Source organism: Aspergillus nidulans, chromosome VI, assembly GCF_000011425.1.
Source record: "Aspergillus nidulans FGSC A4 chromosome VI".
Lineage (NCBI taxonomy): Eukaryota > Fungi > Ascomycota > Eurotiomycetes > Eurotiales > Aspergillaceae > Aspergillus > Aspergillus nidulans.
The window spans coordinates 1,580,626-1,598,332 of NC_066262.1; the positions used below are offsets into that span (position 1 = coordinate 1,580,626).

Below are 17,707 nucleotides of genomic sequence, written 5' to 3' on the forward strand. Positions count from 1 at the left end.
CCTCGAAGCCTCGGAATGGGTTGGCGGGACATATTCGCCTCTGAGGCCTCCGGGTTTCTCCAGGACATGCAGCGGCATCGATGTACGTCACCGGGCAATAGCAGCTCCCCAAGACCTGCAGCTAACTCAACCTCTAGTGCTTCCAACTCACGAAGGAGACGAGATTCCAACTGATCACCCTGCAAAGGAAGTGACTAGACTTGCTCTGCGGCTGAAATACCAGCTTGAACAAGTCATTCCATGTGAGTTGGAAGAAGAGTCGATAACTAGCGCCAACAGCCGGGTCATAACTCAGGATGTGATCCATACTGCGATGCAGGCCGGAGGAGAGCATCTTCGCGCATGCGTGCCGTTCTGCCTACTCGTGTGTTTGCGATGGTTTAAGCGTCAAGCACAGCAGGAGCTGTGGGATTCCGAACTCCATGAGCTTCGAGCTACAGCCTGTGAGGTCATAGCGAAGCGAATGTATCGTATCCTAGTCTCGTCCTCAATCAGTCTGCATGAATTTCCTGACGATGAGCAGTATTGAAGCCGACGAAGATCAGAATCATCTTCTCGTTCATGTCCTCCTCAAGCGCTACTCTATCTTCCAGGACGGCGAAGAAAGCGCCCCCGCCAACGTCATTGAGCGAGCAGTTGACCTCCATGCCTTGAGGGTAATCGGCTCTTCTGGGTACCAGAAGTGCATCAAGTACCTCTGGAATGGCTGGCTGTGCCAGCAAGAAGGCAACCCAACCAACTTTGTCCCCTATCAAGACAGAGACAGTACCGATTTTGCAGTCCATTTTCATCCAGACCGAATGCGCGCGCCCATCTATCAGAGCGCATGCCAGATCCTGTTTTCATTCGTCTATCTAGGCCTGTACACTGAAGTTATTAACACCGTTAACCCAACCGGCGACCTAGACGTCGTCGAGGGAGTACTTTATGTCATAACACTTGCATTCATCTGTGATGAGGCCACGAAGCTCTGGAAAATTGGACGAAACTACTTCGACTTCTGGAATGCCTTCAACTCCACACTATACGCCATTCTTGCCGTCTCGTTCTTCCTGCGAGTCGCGGCCCTCGCACACTCTGCCTCTGCTGGTGATGAGCAAAGACAGACGCTAAACAAATTAAGTTATAATTTCCTAGCCTTTGCAGGTCCCATGTTCTGGATGCGCATGATGCTTTATTTAGACACCCTCCGCTTCTTCGGCGCCATGTTCGTTGTCCTCCGGGTAATGATGAAGGAGAGTCTGATCTTCTTCGCCCTTCTCCTTGTTGTCCTGGTCGGATTCTTTCAAGCGTTCACAGGCATGGCGCAAGTCGATAGCGGCCCACTCGGTACAAAGGGCATCGTTATTGCAATGGCAAACAGTATTATGCAGAGTCCGGAGTTCGGGATGTTTGAGGACTTCGCCTTTCCGTTTGGGATTATCCTCTACTACTTCTACACTTTCATCGTCCTGACTAGTATGTTTCTCATTCTTATCCCTCTACCATTGGCCGCTAACAGGGATTGACCGCACCACTTAACAGTTCTTCTGAACATCCTCATTGCCCTCTACAACAGCGCCTATGAAGCGATCTCCGGAAATGCCACTGACGAATACATGGCCATATTTGCCCAAAAAACCATGCAATTTGTCCGCGCACCAGATGAAAACGTCTTCATTCCCCGTAAGATTTTCCCATCATCCTTATATGACACAATGCGCTGACCAAGAAAAACAGCATTCAATCTCATCGAAATAATCTTTCTAATCCTCCCCTTTGAATGGTGGCTTTCCGCCACCACCTATGCAAAACTTAACGATATCGTCATGGGTATCGTATATTCTCCGCTCCTTTTGGTTATTGGGATCCTGGAGATCCGCGAAGCGCGCCGGATCAGACGTAATCGGCGACGCGGCGAGGAGGATGACGACCACGTTGAGGAGTGGGAGGGAATGGCTGAGCAGGTCGGCTTTGAGGTTGACGATGAGTGGAAGGTGGCCGTTAAGGAGAGTAGTCCAGATGTGAGGGTTGATCCGTCCGCGGCCGAGGTTGCGAAGTTGAGGGAGGAGGTCAGGGCATTGACGGAAGTCGTTAGGGTGTTGATTGAGACCAACGGGGAGAGGGATGGAGGGAGAGAGAGTAATAGGTTGGGGGAGTCGAGTTCTAGCCTTAGAGCTGCTGAGTGATGGATAGATGATTGATTGGTGTTCGACCGCAAGTACTCGATTCGAATTGATTTGATGTGGTAACTATACGTTTGGCTTTGGAAGTTGAGATGATCGTTGTCGCTTGACATGACATGATTTTGATGGAATTATTGCATGAGGGTTCCTATTCATATATACAATGCAACATGCACTCGTTAAGCCTGCCGTGCGCGGAACAGCTGTATACGCTACGCAGAGCATGTGCTCCATATCAGACGACCACAGGATCTGCCTCGTCTCATAAATCGAAAGCAAAACAGTATAAGAGATCTGCTAACATAGACAACCTGTGGGAATGTGCAGATGAGTGTAAAAGGGTATCTGCTGGGGAAGACAGAATGGACGTCACGACACCTCCGGCCATTCAATGCACAATGCAAGTCGTAAAGCTGAGAAGATTTATAAACCAAATAGTCAATGAGTCGGGAGGCGAGAATTATACGAAGAAAAGGTAGGCCAGTTGGATGGCGTGGAGTCAATAGACTATTGAGGAACGGAGCAGATAACGTATGGCAAGTCGTATATGGAGTTGAACTGGATTAAGCATCCACCGATACTACCGGACCGGGGAAAGGTAAAGAAGCCGAGTCTTTATGGTCTGCTTCTGGGGACTCAGGCCCGACGCCCTTTCCATTCATCCGGTCAAACTCGAGGGTTTCAGCCAGCTCTGCAGCCATAGGGTCCAGCTCTTCCTCCTTTAGGCCAGTAGCGAGCGCCACAAGCTTGCGATGTACATCGAATTTCGTGCTGACGCCAGCATCAGCTCTCTGTTGAGCCAGTTCCTTCACCGCTGCCCGCCTTATCTTTTGCTCAGAGCAAAGCGCGCGGCTTAATTGGAAAGTTGTGAGCAGTCTGTCTTGTTCAGGTGACGATGAGCCTATAACCGCAGTTTGCGTTGGAACGGGAGTTGAAGCAAGACGTTCTTTAAGACGAGCTCGTTGGATTTGCTCTAGGAGGGACTCATAGTTGTCTCTCATCTGCTCGTATCGGCCGAGCTGTGCGTCGCTTGATTCTTCCGCGGCCTCTTTTGCGGCTAACGCGTCATATTGTCTCCTGATTTTCTGACGATCTTGCTCTAGCTGCTCGTACAATGCTTCTGGATTGGCGACATCATCTGAGTCTTTCTGACTTGGCTTGGCAGCGCCGTAGCTTGAGGTAAGCTTTCTGCTCGCTTCCGCCATGATAGCTCCAATCTGTGAGAGCAATTGCGCAGTGGCGGGAGATGACTCGTGATGTAGAGTAACCGACTGTGGTTCTAAGCTGGTAGGGGCGCCAACTTCACCATCTATGTGATCATTCCCCATAGTAATAGAAGATGGCGGCGGTGGGATGTCTCGTTCTGCCAGATGGGCCCGTTGCATGATGCTAGAGGCGGTTTCGCCTCTTTTATTTACTAGATCACCGGCCCTTGGGCAGCGAGAGAGAAGCAGGTCAACCAGGCGAAAAACTCCATTGCGTGCAGCAACTAAAACGGCAGTATCCCCGACCGAATCCTGACATGAGAGTAATAAATCGACTTCTTCTGGGGAGAAAGTGGTGCGCAATTTCTCTAGTGCCACTTCACAGTAGTATCGTGAGCTTTTCCATTTTCCCTTGCTTTTCGTCGTTTGCGCGATGTGGTGGAACAATGTAGCACCAAACCAATCCCTGAAAGAGATCGTGTCTAGAAGCAGGTCTAACAGTGCTGGAAACGTCCTCTTCTCATAGTTGTTCGTAAAAAGCACAGCGCGGACCAGTGGGGTCTCTTCATGAATAGACAGTGCTTTCATATCTGCTCCCCTCCGCAGCAAATCTTTGACAATTTCAAGGTCACCCATTGCGCATGCCCAATGCAGGGCCGTATTACCTGAATCGTCAATCGGGCGATCCACCTGGAAGTTAGCGGGAGGCTGGGGAGGTGGAATGCGCGTTGCCTCTGGTGCGTCTCCGACAGTCATGAAATAGTCTAGAAGTTGATCTCCATAGAGAATGTGTTCCTGCTCGCTAAGCGACATGGCAGCTACTTCGTTGATTCCGCGCTTGCGTTTTCTTGACGAGTATGGACCATTTTGGGACATTGAGATCATGTCTTCATCGGCTATCATAGATGAAGACTCTAGGGTTGCCTGCTCGATCGACTCGTCTTCGTCCAATCCAGTGTTTACGTCGTAATGCTCATGGTGGAAACTTGGTGGTCCCATGCTTCGGTGATGGTTTACGGCACTGAAAACATCTTCTTTGACAACTCTCTTGTTGATTTTCGGTGCCCTTGGCTTTGAAGCCGCTGATGTATGCTTCGGCGCGGGAGGAGGGCTGCGGTCGCCCGCTACATAGTCGAATATTGGCAGGAGTTTGTCGAGTATATTATTCCGCTCTGCAAGCTGGCGACCTTCCTGAAGTGGGATCCATGTCCCTAAAAGGGAGTGTTAAAGAACTGACGATATGCTAAAATCCAGGGCCATTTTACCTTGATATTTGCCATAGCCGCCCTGAACTTTTTCGTGGACTCCTTTCTGAACCTCACGCTCGAGAATACGAGTTCTTGCCGGCTTGTCAAACCCTGCTACTTTAAGTATATGTGTCGCATTGATCCAATCATCAGACCGCCTTCGCATAACACTGTCGGTGCCAATCTTGAACTCATACACCGGAACCTAGAGAATGGAGTCAGACCAACTCAGAATGCAGGAAAGAGCAGTTCGCCAAGGCAGCAAACCAGTATTCACAGCGTACACTGCTATATGTAGCGGAATAGACGTTTGAAAAGTCTACTGCCGCCATGATTGCGTTCTTCACCGGTCAAACTCAGCAGGTTCGCAGGAGTGTTTGCGCGCTTCAGTCTGGAAACTGAGGGTCGAGATTGACGCCCTCTTGGCATCAATCAAGAGATAGAAGAACTGCAATACAGAAGAGTATTAATTTCAAAGACTGGAAGTATTAAAAAACGCGCAAACAGCCACAAGTGGCTCAGCATAGACTGTATGATTTCTCGCAAAACGCGATGGCTCTCACGGCTGGCTAGAGACGCGCCGCAACCGCGTAAAGTGGAATTAAGGCGCTAAACCGGTTTTGTTTAAAGTCACATGATCTCACATGACCTCACCGGAAATCAGCAACCTAACCCCAAAGAGCTGCAAACCTCAAGCCGACCGATTCTCTTGACGATCAATTCCATTCCGCACCGCTTCCTGTTCTCAAGATGACCGTCGCTGAGTCGGTAAAGAGCGCCGTCGGGCTGGCCGACACTCAAGGTATGTTTCTTCTCAATTGGCTCTCCAGCCGGACGGCCGGAGAGCTCATCTTAGAGCTCCGCACAGGATACTGACAATCGCATTAGCCACACGCGAGGAGATGTCTGCTGCCCGCCTCCCCCTCCAATACCGTGATTCCTGCGCACATCTCCTTATTCCGTTGAACCGATGCCGACAGCAAGAGTGGTACCTCCCTTGGAAGTGTGAGGTATGGCTTGAACTCGTTCATCACCCCCCTATGATTGCTAATACAGTCTCTCGCTGTAGGATGAAAGACACAGCTACGAAAAGTGCCAATATGAGGAATTCAAGAAGCGCGTTGCTAAGATGGATGAACTTCGCGCTGCCAAGGATGGTGCGCGCAGCAATTGATACCAACAGTACGCCCATATGTCGACAAATATGTTCGAGTTGCACGAAACAGCGAGTTATGTAAATAGAGATTCAAGTATCGTTCTATCATGGTCTTCCGTTGAGTCGGCTGATGACCGGACTCTCTGCCACTGTACCTCGTACTGATGTTGGCCATGACGGCTCACATTCTATCATTAGAGAGTGCCGGGATGTTGCCGGAATCTAGTCCAGGATTTCCAGCGAGCCTAAGGATCGGTCCTGCAGTTTGGCTCAGTGTCTATCCGAGACGTTGCGCTCCGTATACAAGGACATTTTCTGACACTGCCAATGTTCAGAGAATATGATTTTGCTTACTTTATTCTATTGTCGAAGCTCATTGTTCTGAACTACAAACTTGCGAAAGTCATTTAGATGGGTTTTGGGCAGTAGGTCATCCAGTGCCGCCTTAGCTCAATTAGCAGACCCCGCGGGCATTCATAGCTGCAAAAGATTGACTAATGCTTGGAGAGTCTACTATCTTCCTTTTTCAAGCCTTTCTGTAGTAAGCATGCCGGCTGTCTTCCGAAACATTTAAACTTTTCATGGCAAAGCTACTCCTTCTGACTTGCACTAGCGCCACTAATAGCAATTGACTACTCCGTAATTGAAACTGGGACAATAATATATCAGTATGAATAGCCACAAATGTCCCTTCATCTCCATTCAACCTCTCACACCACTACCCTCTCCAGGTTTTCTGTTTCGGTAATCCTGTTCAGGAATAAACTGGTATTGGCATCTCGCTTGACAAAAGGGGACAAAGGTAATTTCCACATCTGTGTAAGTGGGCCAAAACGTTACCAAGGAGTGAGTGGCTTAAGAGGTATATATATTTAGCACTATGTGGTTACTCGACTCATTATCAAGGGTAAAGTGTTTGAATGTGTCCGTATTATATAGTAATTACCAGGTTAGAATCTGGGAGGAGATAATATGTATTATGAATTTTGGTAGCATGTGGCTGATTAACGTAAATTCATCATATCGCGTTGGTGGTACTGTGGATATACTAAAAAGACATTACACAAATCGGTAGCACCGATAGCCTTATAAACTTAGCTGAACCCAAAAACAGGAACTTGACGCCAATCCCAAATTACTTTCATGGTAAAAACGACGCAAGTAAGACATCATTCCTTCCCTAAGAATCCATCCGTCGACTGCGAGTGAACCATATCATCAATTATTCCACTTGACTGTATACTCTGCACATCAGTAGTTGATGAAGGCCGGTCAATTTCAACGGGCTCTGCGTCAAGCGCCTCTGCATATGTAAAACGACCAGCTCTAGCCTCAGCTGCCTCAATGGCATCCCATTCGTCTTCGCTTTTCAGGTCCGAGAGCTCACTGATGTACAAGGACCTATCGTCAGGGTCCACCTCAGAAGGTTGAGCGCTGACTTTCTGTTTTTTGCTCTCTGGCTGGCCTTCAAAAGTGGGCTCCTTTGTCGGCGGGTCAGGAAGCGAGATCGCAAGCACACTTGGTGATGACGGAGCTACATTATGGGGCACTTCAATATTGGCGCCTGCATCTTCTGACCTTGTTCCCGCTTTTCCTGACTTTGTGGCTGCATCTGCCACTGCGTCCCCGCCCTGAGAATGTTCTGCAGGAGGAAAGAAAAGCCTAGTCCAATCAGTAAACAAAAACGACACTCGGTCTTGAGTACTCACGGTATCAACTGTTCATAAGCCTCTACATCTTTGAGCTCAAAGTTGCAGAATATGACTCGTTCCAGAAGGCCCGTGTTCTTGTCGGTTTCCAGAAACTTGCGCGTCTCGTCAAGAGCAGCCTTGGCCGCATCTCTTGACGGGTACCCGTATATTCCCGTGCTGATCGCATTAAAGGCAATGCTCTTCATCTCGTTCTCAACAGCCACCTCAAGACACCGCCGATAGCAGCTCCGCAGCAGTCTTTCCGGCTCGTCTTTTCCCCGCCGCATCGCATCGCTGTATATCGGTCCGACGGTGTGGATGATTCGTTTGTTGGGCAGGTTGTATGCATTTGTTATCTTAGCATCTCCTGTATCGCAGCCATTTAGTGTCCTGCATTCCTTGAGCAAGTCGGGACCAGCAGCTTTATGGATGGCGTAATCAACGCCGCCGCCTCCGAGGAGCGAGCGCTTGGCTGCGTTGACGATGCAGTCAACACCTTGAAGCTTCGTTATATCATGGCGGACCATTGCGACTGTATCATTGAGAACCTTGGAAGGCGATTTCAGCGGGTGAGCGTTGGGAACTAGGCGTTTGAGTTTATAGAGCAGGGAGATTGTTGGAATGTCTCCAATAGGCATAAGAGCTGCCATTTTAGGTATTCTGTCGGCGAGCAGGTTACCGGAGAAGCTGAGTAAATAAGAGTTAAAATGTGCGCTTTGTGTTCAAGAAATCTAGTAAATCACCTTTTGGTTTTTGACCGTTAACATGAAAGAAAGCCTAGGTCATCCATCGCTGGCTATCAAGGTACGGAGAAAGTGGGGAGCTATGACGCACGTGATAGCCGCCGTCCTTATCGATAAGCTTATCTGAAAAGAATGCGGCACGTGACTCTGGCTGGCCGAGATCCAGTGGAAAGCTGAAAGGTTTTGATTGCATTCAGCATTACGTATGAAAGTATTGAGGCCGCAGTAGATGGAAACCGGTTTCTGCAGTATCCAAATATGGTATGTCGTCTTTAACGCGATGTTCGGTGGGAGGGAGCCAGTGGCCGGTCCCGACATCCAGATCAACGAGCAAACGAAGAGAGCACCATCATAATGCAAGAAATGCACAGATCTGGCCTTGGGTATACAATGGATAGATCGTATGCATGCAATGCACCTTAAATTTGCGGCAGGCGGTCATGGTCGCCGCCTTCAGAGCCCGACGACAAGAGCCTCACCTCCATTTGACAGATCATCCTGATCTTCAAGAAGAACCCCCCAGTCAAGCGTCAAGCCAACCAACATTAGGGCCTTGGCTTAGCAGATCAATGCGTGAGAGACAATAGCGCCGTCGAAATTGAAAATCACCAGATGTGGTGTTGTTTCGTGAAGCGCCGAGAGCTTGAGCTGCGACCCATCAGCAAGATGAGGTGCAGTCTTAGCACGGAAAAGGCGTCCGGACGAAATGTTGGAAGCCGATCTATATGCTCGTAAGCTTTGCCACTGCGCTGGCGCATAGTAGTGCGCTTCGGCCATTGTCCGGACTTCGGAGATTTTTGGTATATGAGTACTAAACGGTTGCCTTCTTTTGCCTTGCGCGCCGCCAAATAGAAATGAGACCTTAATGATAAAGCTACGGCCTAAATGCGGCTGGGCTGTTAATGACAGGCTGCCACTATGGTCTCGAGGGCTCAGGCCGGCTTAGGCCCAATGTCGCCCTGAGGAAGTGGAAAGTGTACGTATGCCAGCCCTATCACCTCAATGTCTGTACAGCTGTAGCAAGTCATTCAGACTTGAGGGCCATTCAAGGCGTCTTACCTAGAAACAAAGCGAGGAAGGAGCCAACCAACCAGAGCCAATCGAACCGATCCCATCTTGGCCGAACTAGTCGAGATCCTGTACCACGTCGGTGGGTCAGACTCGATGCTAATGCATGCACCGCACATGGATGATGCCAGATGACTAGATCGTGATGCTCCGTGCCGATTCCAAATCATATTCACTCGGAAGATTCCTAGCCTGTTTTCAAAATTACCGTCATTACTGAGACCCACAAGGCCCAACCAAGAAGGCAGCAAAGCAACGATCCAACATCTGGGAGGTCTGACTCTAAGAATGAAATGGCGGTTTTGACTTAATCAACCCGGTCAAGATCCAAAGCCCCCTTGGCCAAACATCCCCATACAGAGATAGCGTAGTAGGGAAACTCCCAGCCTAGTTCGCAATCAAACCATTGGTCTGATCCAGATCTGGCCCAGGACCAAACGGATCGTTTGCACCCGCATCCGCCGGCGCCGCATTTCATGTAAGAGAACAAACCACTGACAAACAGCTGATTGAGGTCCAAGTCCTGCATTGGCAGATGGAGATCGGAAACGATAAGAATTGTCAGAGACTGAGCACTAGCAGCGATTGCCCGTCTTGGATTTCACCTCCACCACGCAGTAGGCGTAGATGGCTCGATAGTGGATGCGGACCGGCGATCGCTGAACTGAATTCGCCGTGAACTTGATCTGCGCCTTATCTGTGATGAATGGTTAAAGCTAGATTACCTGGTTCTGGGTACCGATACGGGACGCGAACTGCAGTACAGATTGGCTGATAAGTAAGATAAGGTTCGATATGTTCCTGAACATTACTCTGGCTTTGTTGCACTGCCACTGTCGATCTGCAGTCACAGATGAAAGTCTCCATTACAAGGAAAAAGAAACGAAGCTGAGACCTCAAGCTCTCAGACCCAAGGTTGGCTTGGTTGAAACTATCAGATGGAACTTGAAAGAGGTCAGTATTTGAAATCAACCCCACCTCGCTCCCATTGAAGCCTCCAGGAGCCCCCTACTGGAGCTGTGTCCACCAACACTGACACGAAGTCCACACTGTTTTCGAGTAGTGATTAGAAACGGTCAGGATCCAGGACGACCGGCCTTGACCCTCCTGTATCCTGATTTGAAGCTTGCTGCTGGCTGCTGCATAGTGCATGGCTATGTACCACCCATGCAGTAATAAGTCATATTTGCATCGTCTTGGTTGAAGCATATCATAATCCCCTCGTGTTCGTAAAAATGTCAGACAGCACGGCAGGACCAGCGACCCCGCGGCCCCAGTCCATACTGACTCTGACTTGCTGACTCGCAGCAAATTGAAATAAACCGGGTCAGTGGGTATTGAAATTCAAATTCATCCATATGGTTACAACCTTTACGCATGCGCAATAAATCTGCCTTCGGACTCTGCGAAAATGCATAGGCCCATCCCGATTCCCGCTTGAGATCCAGACTAAGATACAGACTCGAAACTTGCGGTAAGGAGTATGGATAGGTCCGATCCGTGGCGCAGGTCTGCTTCAACCTTCAGATTCAGATTTCAAGACATCATGAACAGGTGCCAACAACCACAGCAGGCTTACACACCATCTCAACATGTCCATGTGCGGCAGCTATACGGCATAATATATCCCGGAGTTGTATTCCGAGTATTTCAAATACTCGTGACCAAAGCAAGATTCTGGCAGCAGCGATAACCCTGAATATGATTTACTGTTTTGTGCAACCATCCCAGACATGCCCAAAAGGAGAGGCTTGGCTGATGCTGTACCAACATCCAACGTTGCGCGTGCAACACACCATCCCAGATCGAACCTGAAGCGCGAGTCAACTCTGACTGACGCAGATAAGACAGACACCCAGGCCATATTGAAACAATGGCCTACTGCAGCGCTCCATGATCATCAACTGCTTGTCCGCCAACCTTGAAAGCCGAAGATGATGTTGTGTTACCGTAACACTCGATCAAGCTACAGGAATAGCAGTGCATGATGGCGTCCAACAGTCAGCAGGTTACGTATGTTTTCATGGTTTGATATTCATGCTCTCTATAACATCTGAATACTTCAGATATCACCTTTGGACGTGGGATTGTTTTCCGATGCCCGCCATCCGTAGCTATCGATGAGGATCGAACATGAATGCGGTCTCCTGATCGTAAATACACGGGTATGTTCGGTGGCCAGCTCGATAGGTAAGTTTTCTTGACAAACGTGCGTTGTCAGAGCATGGAGGAAAACCCAAAAAAAAAAAAAGAAAGAAAACCAAAACAAACTTTTTTGTAACTGAGAAGTGATGGCCCAGGCAAAGTCGTAGCGATAGAGTAATTAGCCGTATCTATAGCAATCCAACCGATCTGAAGCAGCCTTTGTTTGACTTCGATCTGATCTCAGCAATCGAATCTGGACCGAACACTGGTTGTCCTCTAAGAAGAACTACGGCTGGGCGCCCGGCGCTCTATCGGCTTCAAAATCAACTTAGTCAAACGCAGTAGGAATCCTCAGGCTAGTGACGCATAACGTATAAGCAGGCCAGCATCCCCGTTGCATACACCTTACAAGGGTCATTCTTGTACCTCTTAACTTATTGTCTCCAGAAATACACGCCAATTGGCATTCTTATATTCCCAACAACTGACCCCGAGCCAAACTCAGTTGTGATACTGAAAAAACGCTCTTCGTAACAAACCGATTTTTGACGGTTTGCAAACGGACAAATCTCAACGAACACCTGATCGGGATATGGATCGCATCTGGAATCGTAAAGTCCTGCACGGGTGGCTGGCGCTATTGTCGAAAGCAGCTAGATCCGGATCTCACATCCGGCCGAATAGAACCAGTCATGAACATCTCCAATCAACGCACGCCACTCTATCTGTACAGTACCAGCGACATATAGCAGCAACAATTGCTGTTTACCCAACAGGGAAAAAAATGTCGACCTAAATGATCGTCGCATATGGATATATACCTGAGTTACAAAAAATTGGTAGATATAGAAATCAGCATTAATCGTCGTGGCTTGCTTGTCCACAATCCTGGTGAAACTTAATCCAGTATCAATCAGCTGGCGAGCCACTCGAACCCTCTTCTAGCGGGATGAATAGGGGGATTCCACCCGTACCGTTCTTGTATGACATTCGAAGCGGCAAGGTTAGATGGTTATCCATCCTTCCTCCGCATACTGAGTCGGAAATCAAGCTTAAGGATACCGAATATTGGTTATCGCGATCAATAGCCAAAAGCTACCCGACTCATGGCTCCCGATCTGGCTTTGGCAAGAAAGTCTAATTCTGGACCAGGAGTCCTCCATTGCTTCAACAGATCCCGCCTTCACTGCTCTTGAGCCCGACAGACTGGGTCGGTCGATCGCATGGGGGTCCCTGAGCTGTCACTGTTGGGTTACGGCAATACCACCATGGTATGATTGGTATTGAACTCGAACTATTCAGGAGTGAGCGGAGTCAATGTATTTATTCCGGTACAGTGTATGAAAACACGTCACGTCATTATCATCGGGAAATAATTTCAGTGCTACTCAGTCCTAAAAGGGTTCCGGCCGAGTCTCGGGGCGGTGGAATGTGTCACGGCCGAGGAACTTGGATAGATCTTGCTGCTGAGACCTCTACTGCGTCAGCCGCAGCCGCAGACAAGAATGAGATTGACATGGTGACGGTGACGGTGCTGCTCCGTTCTCCGTACCGGTGGGGCAGGCCGGCAGAGAAGATCGTTCCCTGCTAGCGGCTGGTAACCCTGGCGCTGGTGGGCGATGGCCCACGGGTAACAGTTTGTAATAACAACGGTATGGAGAGGAAACACGGATGAGTTGGGCGCCTCGCGCCTCTAAGCGGAAGGCGGCGCTCGAAAGTGAAAATTGAAATCACTTGAGCTGGTTATGTGGTGGGGTGTGGCGTGACTGGTGCGTGTCTCTATGAACACAATAGAAATTGGCAAATCAATGCCCATGTGACTAGACAGCTGGTAGTAATGCTTTCTGATTGCCCGTAGTAATTTTAGAAGAGACTCAATTAGGCCAAATTTCCATTCTTATCAGGAGCCATGGCCGCGGCTGCCTTACCCAGTATAGCCCAGGACTAACATTGACAGCGCCTCATGCAGCAGCGACGGTAGGATGACATGATGCCGATGCGACCCGATAAAGATGCGATGCGATGAGATGAGATGCGATGAGATCTGATCAAATCCCACAGTAGTCCACTCGGCAGTTGGAATTTGGACGCGGCCCAAGTCCGCATCCCGTTGTCCCCTAATTGGCAGCGTGTTTCAATAGTCTGCACGCTAAGAGCGACTCGAACCTTGTTGGAACGCTCAAACCGATCTGGGGCCCGGGCAGAACTCGGGATTGACTCCCAGACCAATGAATGCTGTCCACGATGAAGCCTGTGCAGGCGCTGAGTGGACTGGCTCCACCGGGGAATGAAGTATGGAATGTTAATGTTATTTGCTGGCGATGCTGCAGCCTGCCCGTTCAGTTCGAACAATTAATCATCTCGAGGCGATTATTCAACCTGCAGGAATTCGGTGCCACAGTCGATCTCACCACCAGGGACTGGACTCTGTGAGCTGGGAGCGTACCATGGAATTTGACCAAATTCCCAGTTTTGGCCACGCGCAGACCTGCCGATCAGGCCGCCTATTATCGACGGCGACCACGGGCTCCAGCTTCCAGAACCAGGGTCCAGTCTCGATCTCCGCGGAATTTGCTATCGAGGATCGCCGCCTGTCCGTGGCGATCCTGTGCCCTGGAGCACCGAAAATTCAATAAAAACTTCCAGATGACCGATCGCGCTACATGACGCATACATGATTATAGAAACAAAGTCTATATTCAGGATGCCTTTGCCCACAACATCAAGGGGTATTACGCAGTAATTTCACAGTCAACAGCCAAACGGAAAACATGAGCTTGCATGCCATTCCCATCCGATGAAAACAATAGAGCTTCACAATCAGCTCTCAAAACGCCCAAACACTTCTAATCCCAACTCCCTTTTCTAACGCCTCGTAATTATATAATGCTAGCGTGTTAATGACTCCTCGGTGACACCGAGTCGAGTGTCTTGGGTTTGAGGTTCGACCCCAACCCTGCCGCCTGTTTGGCGCCCATTTTGCGAGTCAATTTCGCGTAGTGTAAGCCGCATGCATTGCACAGAGTCCGCGCGCCATCGGGGCCGCGGCGCCATTCTGGCGTTTCGGCACGGTTGCAACTATGGCATCGACCAGGAGGGGCAGCTTTCTGTTGGAATTGTTAGTACCAGTAAGCGTAAACAGTAGTCCGGGTTTAGAACATACACCACGTCGTTTCTTCGAGTCGGGGCCGAACCCGCCGCTGCTCTTGAATTCCTCCTGGTACATTGCCATACGGTGGTCGTCATCGTGGGCTCCCCCAAATTTGAAGGCTTTTCGCTGTGCCACTTGCTCGGCCATGGCATGTTCCTGGCTGAAAACCACGGCTCTTATGCGCATCAGAGCGTCGTGGTTCCGTCGTTGGATGTTGAGCATCTCTTCCACCTCATGGAGCGAGGGCAGAGCTGATCCGACTACAGCACCGGAGCGAGACTGGTGTGCTCTGTTTGCATAATGCCGTGAGAAGTCTAGCGCCCGAGTGTTCAAGTCGACCATCTATCAGAGTTAGCGATTGCCGAGACTTTGGTTCATTCGGAGTAAATACCTCAGTCAGAGACGATTCAATGTCATACACATCGAGATGGCGCTTCGCAGAATCCCCCTGGTGCCCGAAGGAACCTGTAACCCCACCCTTCATTTCGTAAGGCCGTGAGTCGTACGATGCGGCCGGATACACTGGTGCTCCTGGTGGGGGCTGTGACTGGAACGGAAAGGGCTGTGAAAATCCGCTGTATCCATTTGGCGACGCAACACTGCCCGCTGACGGAGGAGCATTGTAGTCGTAACCTGTCCCTGTTTGCGAGCCAGACACAGAGGTCATAACAGTGCTTGCACTTTGCGTCGGCGATTTGCCCGAGCTAATTGACTGAAGTGAAGCGTTCCTGGAATCTGTTGTATTCAGTGACGCTAAACTTGAACGTGATGGTTCCGCCTGTAATTGTGGCTGGTGAGATGATGATGACTCCCTGAGGAAGGAGCTTCCATTGGAGAACGGGTTAGGAGGACCTGACGGCCCCTCCGCACTCGAGCGTCCAAAGTTCGGGAGGTGATGCGGAGGCGGCGCACTGTTTGGCTGTTGAGGAGCTGCTGATGTTGGAGCAGGTGGATATGGTAGTGGATTATCATTCCCTAACGCCTCGTGTATAGATGGGAGCGACTGTCGTGGTGCCTTTTCTTTTTCATCCTCCGCGCGCCGGGGCTCCGGCGGCGAAGCATACCCAGGCCCAACGTTGGCGGGAGTCGTCGAGTATGAATAAGGAAGAGGGTTATTCGGGTACATCGTCGTCGGACTAACGAGAGGAGCAGGAGATGTGGTGGGACCTCTGGAGCCTATAAAACCAATAGCGGGGAGATGATCCCTTGAAAAAAGAGTCAGCGAATTCATATCGTGAGAAAAAACCTTCGCAACGAGAGAAATGCAATTCCAACATACCTATGCCTATGTCCAGCCTCTAGTGATCCCATAGCGCAGGCAATCGGAAGGTTCCAAGCGACGAACGACGCTCAGCTTCGTTTACACAGGTTCAAGTATCACAAAAACCAGGTGTTGAGCTACAAATCTCCAAGAGGATTTCGAAAGTTGTCGTAGCAGAAGAGTAACCCTGAAACAATGCAAGAGTGACGAATAGCCGACCCACTGACTGACAGCACGAATGCCAATCAAATTAAGATAAAGTCAGAAAATTAGAGAAGTAAACGGTGCCACTGGTTCCGACACAATATGTCTGGGGTGGTGGGTATATCGGACGAAATGCGCAACCTTTGTCGGACACAGGGAATCTTCGGTCCTTCTCTGGGTCGGCCAAGAGAGCGCTGGGTCAGCGCAGTGATTGGCGAACACTAACAGAAAAAGTGGCGTCCAGAGACTAGGCAACCCGCAGACGCTGCGATCTGGTTTGTAGGAACCGGAGTTGTTGAAAGCCGTTACCTTGGTCGGCAGCGTCGAAAAGAAATAGTACGGGAGGCACCGCAGCGTGCAGAGCAGATCAGATCGGGGCGGCGCTGTCTGGGAGTCGAACCACCATCTGGCCAAGCCGAGACAAATATCAGCAATCTGACTTCCCACCTCGGATCACGCGGCGGTTGATTTGACAGTGCGAGATTTGCGGCCGGAAGAAACACGGCGAAGGCGCAAGGGATAAAGGTGAATGCGTCGCGTGGAAGGGGTGGCGTTCCTGGTCGGACCCGGAAGCTGAGCTCTTTGAGGGTGGCAGGTGAAGTAAGAATGTATTGTGTCAAATATGTGAAGACACAAATCCCCTTTTGTCAGAGGATATGAGCGGGATTAATGCAAAGGGGTAGTATACAGCGTCCAGAGTGGTGAAGGTTCGAGGAGGGGCGGGTGAGGATCAAAAATTAGGGAGCAATGTCGAGATGTCGGGTCAGAGTATAGGACGGTGTGTAATTGTCCGCTTTCTCCCTATCGAAGGGTAGGGTAGGGGGAGGGAAAGAGACGGGTAGGAAAGTGAGAGAGGGAGTAAGGTGGAGGGAGAGAGAGGGAGGGAAAAAGAGAAGAGAGAGAGGTAAATGAAGAAGTGGGAGGAAGCCAAGATGGCGGCGATAATAAGAGAAGTGTCAACAGCTATGGAGTAGTAGACTACGGAGTCCTGACTGGTATTATTATAAAGAGAAGAGCTGATCCTCAAAAGAAAAAAAAAAACATTTATTCAAGAATGGATTACTCGAAATTAAAATCGAATTAAGAAATAATAATGACGAAAAAACAAAAACGAAAAATAGCTAAAAACAACAGGCTCAGGGCGATTCTACCAGAACCGCCACTGGTAGGCCCGCACACACGCGCGCAAGAGATCTGGAGAGTCGGAGACTGAGCGGGCCAGGAGGCAGGAGTCGCAAAACAGATGAGTTCAGACGAAAAGCAAAAATGAGAAGGGAAAGAAAAAAATAAAAATCAAAATGGAAAAAGGAAAGGAAGAGACAGGCAGAGAGCGGACGATCGATCAGCTTAGGTTACGGCGAATTATTACAGAAGCTTTACAGGCTGCGAACTGCGGATCGTCGAGAGTGTGGAGAGCCTTCAAATAATTGTGGTGGGCCGCGCAGCTAGGGCGCTGTCCCTGAGTCTTGCGTATCTGAGCCGTACGACAATACGAATAGAGTATTTTGATTACCGAGGTAGTTGGACACCATAGGGGATCAACTCAGGACTCAAGTAGGCTATGGATCGGATCCATTAGCCGCTATAGTAGCGGTGTCAAGACTCTACTGTAAATATCCTGGGGTACTCCTTCCAGAAACCGGAATATGCAGATAGTGATAATCTCGGCGT

The 17,707-nt window shown here is 49.7% G+C and overlaps 5 protein-coding genes across 5 annotated transcripts, besides 1 other annotated feature; 2 read left to right on the plus strand and 3 right to left on the minus strand.

The window, feature by feature from the left end:
- Positions 1-17,707: part of a sequence feature (contig 1.51 915..1114266(-1)) that runs on past both edges of the window.
- yvc1 lies at positions 16-2,168 on the plus strand (the record flags this gene model as incomplete). The annotated part of the gene is made up of 5 exons (XM_655667.1): positions 16-82; positions 138-443; positions 496-1,458; positions 1,525-1,665; positions 1,720-2,168. 5 exons carry the CDS (start codon positions 16-18, stop codon positions 2,166-2,168), a joined length of 1,926 nt encoding a protein of 641 aa, XP_660759.1.
- Positions 2,729-4,949, minus strand: ANIA_03154 (protein rgdA; the record flags this gene model as incomplete). The annotated part of the gene is made up of 3 exons (XM_655666.1): positions 2,729-4,581; positions 4,636-4,822; positions 4,902-4,949. 3 exons carry the CDS (start codon positions 4,947-4,949, stop codon positions 2,729-2,731), a joined length of 2,088 nt encoding a protein of 695 aa, XP_660758.1.
- On the plus strand, positions 5,362-5,884 carry ANIA_11377 (NADH dehydrogenase [ubiquinone] 1 beta subcomplex subunit 7). Its single transcript, XM_050612535.1, has 3 exons — positions 5,362-5,419; positions 5,506-5,627; positions 5,687-5,884. The coding sequence occupies exons 1-3, from the start codon at positions 5,368-5,370 to the stop codon at positions 5,789-5,791; spliced, it is 279 nt and encodes a 92-aa protein (XP_050468446.1). The 5' UTR covers positions 5,362-5,367; the 3' UTR covers positions 5,792-5,884.
- ANIA_03153 (macro domain-containing protein) lies at positions 6,766-8,190 on the minus strand. Its single transcript, XM_655665.2, has 2 exons — positions 7,483-8,190; positions 6,766-7,435 (listed from the first exon to the last, which is right to left on the minus strand). Exons 1-2 carry the CDS (start codon positions 8,112-8,114, stop codon positions 6,943-6,945), a joined length of 1,125 nt encoding a protein of 374 aa, XP_660757.1. The 5' UTR covers positions 8,115-8,190; the 3' UTR covers positions 6,766-6,942.
- nsdD (GATA-type sexual development transcription factor NsdD) lies at positions 14,088-16,920 on the minus strand. The gene is made up of 4 exons (XM_655664.2): positions 15,851-16,920; positions 14,963-15,776; positions 14,584-14,913; positions 14,088-14,527 (listed from the first exon to the last, which is right to left on the minus strand). Exons 1-4 carry the CDS (start codon positions 15,880-15,882, stop codon positions 14,318-14,320), a joined length of 1,386 nt encoding a protein of 461 aa, XP_660756.1. The 5' UTR covers positions 15,883-16,920; the 3' UTR covers positions 14,088-14,317.